The sequence below is a fragment of the Eurytemora carolleeae genome, unplaced genomic scaffold, assembly GCF_000591075.1.
Source record: "Eurytemora carolleeae unplaced genomic scaffold, Eaff_2.0 scaffold1480, whole genome shotgun sequence".
NCBI classification, from domain to species: domain Eukaryota; kingdom Metazoa; phylum Arthropoda; class Copepoda; order Calanoida; family Temoridae; genus Eurytemora; species Eurytemora carolleeae.
The window spans coordinates 143,960-149,363 of record NW_019402171.1 but is presented as its reverse complement, the minus strand read 5'-3'; the positions used below and the strand labels follow the sequence as shown (position 1 = coordinate 149,363).

General features: G+C 29.0%; 1 protein-coding gene across 1 annotated transcript; it reads left to right on the top strand.

Annotated features, from left to right (window-relative positions):
* Positions 1-704: 704 nt before the first annotated feature.
* Positions 705-5,404, top strand: LOC111718083 (uncharacterized; the record flags this gene model as incomplete). The annotated part of the gene is given in 7 exon segments (XM_023493580.1): positions 705-744; positions 1,045-1,135; positions 2,131-2,195; positions 3,250-3,288; positions 3,471-3,533; positions 4,324-4,422; positions 5,294-5,404. Coding segments are annotated over 7 exon segments (493 nt in total), but the record flags the coding sequence as incomplete, so codon positions are not given.

Genomic DNA, 5,404 nt, shown 5'->3' with positions numbered 1-5,404 from the left:
CATTGGAAAGCTCTTGTGCTCTACTTTTAGAATCTGCAAAAAAATTTGCAAATTTGCAAAAAATGAATTTTTTATCGCAAAATCCAGTTATATAGTAAATGTAAATGTTTGCAAAAAAAATTCGTCCAAAAAATTGAAAATTATACATTTTTGAAAAGCCCTTGACCATGCCATTTTAAATATGCAAAAAATTTTGCAAAATTTAAATAACCTGATTTTTAATCAAAAAAAACTAAAAATGTGCAAATTTCCTTTGACAGGTTGTTTGCAAAAAATTTGCAATTATTTTTCGCAAAACTTGTACAATTCGTTTCCTTATTTGCTACAGGAAAAAGCAGTAATTCAGGCAATGTGACTCAGGACTCAGGCAGTTAGTATTAAAGCCCGGTTTTAGGCCTAAAGGGAGGGCTTTGGGTATGTAGGAAAAGTCAGAAAAATTCAACAGCCTCAGATCAATACTTTTTGAGTTATGTAAAAAAAAACTACAGGAGCGGGGGTCAAATTGACCCTCCCCAGTAGGAACAGGGTTAAAAATGATAGACATTTATGTCTCATTCCTACTTTATCAGACAGTGGCTTCAAAGGTACCTTTGTGATTTGTTATTTTCAAATTAAGGATAACTTAAAATTACGCTTACAGTCCCTTTAACATCTATATTTCTTGATCCCTTTTAACGAAATTTTGAATAAATGTTTTTTTACAGTGACACTGTTCTGGGGATCACATGGCATGGTTCTGCAAAGGTGAATTATTTTAGTATTTTCATCATGTTTCTCAATCCTTGCATGGAATCATTATATTTATCTGTATTTTCCATTTTTCCAAATCCATTAGGTTTTAATTTGAAATTAATTAATTAAGTTGTTAAGGAAAAATTAAAGGGGGTACCAGCTGAAACTTAAACACTTCAAGAGTTGATTGTGATTTATTTCTATCTGATGTCCCTCTATCGAGATAAAAAAATGACTTGTTTTCGTGTCTTTTCATAATAATTTTGAAGAATCAAAAATAACTTAAATTTTTAAATCCAATCTTTTATTTAGGTTTACAACGGACGGTTCTCTGGGTTATCTACTATACACCGAGCAGGAAATACTGATTTTACACTGGATGGAACTACATTAAACCTCATTGGTAAATATATTTATATAAAGTAGTAATCTCTATTTGTTTGATTGTTAAAATCGATCAGAGCTAAGGAACCGATTTTCTTCCGATTTTGACTGGGGAACTATGTAATAGAACTACGGTAATGTTCGCCAGGTTTAAAAGTTTTTGGTTTGAATATGTTGACTCGCATAAAGAAAACTTTTTGTCTCAAGGCAAATCTGGGTTCCCAAGCTGGTTCATGTATAACCTTTTTTTAAGGTTCAGAAAAGAAAACAATAATCTCATAAAATTTATATAATTTATCCTTGCAAAGATATGAAGAATAGAAAAATTTATTTTGGGGCAAGTTATTATCTTTATTAGTTTTATATAAAAGGTGTCCCACGAAACATGGCAGTTGGTGAATAGTTTTGAATGTCTTCTTCCATATACTGTATTGGATGTTAAAGACTTTTTGCATTTTATTTAGTTTTAAAAAACCTTTTACTCAAATATATTTTATTTTGAAATTCATTTTACTATAATATGACTTCCATGACATATTTTTTTAATTATTCTCTTTGGTATCCAACAAAACAACCTAACAAACTATGGAAGAATACATTTTAAACTATTCACCAACTGTCATGTTTCGTGGGACACCTTTGATATAAAACTAATAAAGATAATAACTTGCCCCAAAATAAACTTTTCTATTCTTCATAACTTTGCACCTGATGTCATACAATTTTATATTTCAAACTATGTAATCCACTAGAACAAAGTTTGAAAAATTACAGTTTTGCACAATCAGGTTGCAAATATATAAAATCCAAAATTATAGTTTTTTTTGTCGAGTAACTACAAACCAATTCCATCAAGAAATACACTTTTTTGATTAAAAGATATTATAACATTTTATTTAATATCCTGTCTCAGAAGATTCTATTTCTTTCGATTGAACCATTGCAGAAATATATTCAATGAAAACAAACATGTCTAAACAATAATTAAATGCAATCTTTTTTCTTAACTTCCAGCAAACCTCGGACTTAACGACTGTTCTGCTCACTATGAAGCACAAGCCGAGTTTATGGGTATTACGGTTAGTTTATATTATATTACAACTACTCTTTAAAAGCCGAGTTTATGGGTATTACGGTTAGTTTATATTATGTTACAACTACTCTTTAAAAGCCAAGTTTATGGGTATTACGGTTAGTTTATATTATATTACAACTAACAGCAGGAATAAGGTTAACCTATCCCTTTTTTTATTATTCACAAACAGTCATAACCAGAAAGGGTCGGAATTAATCAACACTTGATTATGATTAGACAAGATTTCTTTTTTATTTAATAAAACATTTTTTTATAAATTTTGAATGAAATCATTCATATTCTTGTGATTTTGAACGAACAAAATAGCCAGACCACATTTTGGAAATATATATTTTATTTAAAGAGTGAAGAATGATTCTGCATGGTTGTTTTGTTTATAGCGGAATTGAGTCCCTGATATATATATATATACTCTGATTTTTCATTCCATATATTTTTGTAACCCATTGCTTTAAACCTTATATATTTCAAACTTGTAATTTATGTAAGCTTAAATAATTTAAAAGGCTTAATCCTTTAGGTCAGGTTGCAAAGAAATATGGATTAGGAAATTTGAAATCGTGACATAAGACTCAATTCCATTGGCTTATTCCATTTGGAAACTTATATCTATTTAAAAAGAATTATATTATTGAAGAAATCGTTTAATGTTGTTATTTGGTTAGAAAGCATAGATAATCTGAAGTCTAAAGATATCAAGAGAAAACTAAAAATTTGTTTCTTCTGAATTTCCGTTAATTATTTCTTAAAAAAGAAAAAATTTTGGGGCTTCAAATATTAGAAAATTATAATTCCCCTCACGTTCTTTTTATCATTTATCATGTTCTTTTATTTTAGAAAACTATTTATTCTTTTTTATAATAATTAAAACCCATGCAACTTTGGAACAAAAGCTGGGTTTTAAAACTTATTTATTTGCTTTATAACAGTTATATGTGTCACTCCCATATTATAATTAATCAAAAAATAATTCTTAGGACATTTCTACGAAATTAATAAAAATAATTGAATCTATGAAAATGAAATATTTTCAACAGGTTGGAGCTTCTGCTACAGTAAAGATATCTTCAGTTGATGTAAGTATAGATTTTAAAAAAGATATTCATATATAAATTTTAAGCAAAATTTTATTTAAATATATATATTGTAAATTCATGTCCATAGAGATATGTTAAAAAGATGTTTTTATATTAGTTATGATTGTTTTTAGAAATTCAAAAAAGTGTTTGTAATAAAAATTATTTGAAAACTAAACTAGGTCTTTTTTGATGCTGAGATGATTATTGCCCCAGGAAGTAGTCTTCAAATTGCTAGGTTTGAGGTAACAAAATTGCTAGGTTTGAGGTAACAAAATTGCTAGGTTTAAGGTAACAAATATCAGACGCATTTATTAACTTTAAACTTGAGGGAAAGTAATCAGAGGTTGATATCATCGAGGATGATTTTTGAAGCTCTCGTGAGAAAAATGAAAACCTTAATATAAAAAGACATTTTCATCTTCTTCTTCTTTCATCTTCAAAATATTTTTTTGTTTACCTAAAATTCATTTAGATCTAAGCAATAGAAATAATTGTCAAAGAGTGGGGAGGAAGCATTGATTATTCAAGAAAATGTACACCCCTGTTCTGTTTTCAACTCGTTATTAATGTTCTTAAACGAGTTAAAAGTGATGACTTTTTGTGGAGGGAACGGGGTCGTTGGTGAAACATTTTGTGGAGGGAAGAGGGTCGTTGGTGAAACATTTTACCCTAAAAAGCGTTTTAACCTGAATAGGATTAATATTAGAAAACGTCCTCAGTATCATTTCCAAATATTTTTATCAAGAATTAAAATATAATTTGATTTTCACGTTTTATATGATAGAATAGAATAAATTGCGCATTTTTTAATAATAGAATAGAGGAATATTAAAATATAGGACATACAAATATGTTTTTTTTTAATCTCAGGAAAAGAGACCAAGTACATTTTAAAGTTTTTAACGGTATTTTATTTAACAAATTGTATTTTCTCAAATAAAAGATCTATTTTCTTAATTGTTATTTGTTTGTTTCTGTAGAGGTACAAAATAAAGTAAAACAAAGATAAAGAAAACCTGTTTTATCTTCTAGATAACAAATATCGGACACATTGATATAAACGTGAGTGGACTAGGACCCCTGGATTGGATTCTGGAGCTACTTGTCGAAGGGATCGGAAACTCAATCCGGGTAAAGTTTTAAAGGGGTTATCTGTAAAATCCCTTTAAAGGGACTGTCTACGTTTTTTCAAGTTACTCCAAATTAGAGGTTAATATCCGCCTTAATCTGAGCAAAAATGAGAAAGATATCGTTTTTTAAAAAGTAAAATTCTCTTGTTTTATATTCTCTGTCTTTGCTGTATAAATTGGCAGATCACTATTTTAAGTTATTTATTTTAAAATAGAAAAACTACGATATCCCATCCATCCATGATTAGCCTTTATAATGGCAGGAAACTTGAAATTATGTAGACAACTTGACAGTACACGTCTAAATGGAGGGAAACTTGAAATTACGTAAACAACTTGACAGTACACGTCTAAATGGAGGAAAACTTGAAATTACGTAAACAACTTGACAGTACACGTCTAAATGGAAGGAAACTTGAAATTACGTAAACAACTTGACAGTACACGTCTAAATGGAAGGAAACTTGAAATTACGTAAACAACTTGGCAGTACACGTATAAATGGAGGGAAACTTGAAATTACGTAAACAACTTGACAGTACATATCTAAATGGAAGGAAACTTGAAATTACGTAAACAACTTGACAGTACATGTCTAAATGGCAGGAAAATTGAAATTACGTAAACAACTTGACAGTACACGTCTAAATGGAAGGAAACTTGAAATTAGGTAAACAGCTTGACAGTACACGTCTAAATGGAAGGAAACTTGAAATTACGTAAACACTGGACAGTACACGTACTTATAGGAATTTATTTAGAGCCTCAATCTTCAAATACCAAATATAGTTAATATATAATTTGATTTTAATTAAAACAAAATAATCAAAACTAAGATTAATTTTCTTGGTTTTAGATTTTAAATTTTTTAGGGTTGGCTTGCTGACATCATTGAGGGACCTTTGAGGGATATTCTTCAAGATATTTTGGACCAGTATGTACCAGAGATACCTTCAAAACTGTTCTAATTAATATCAAAGTAG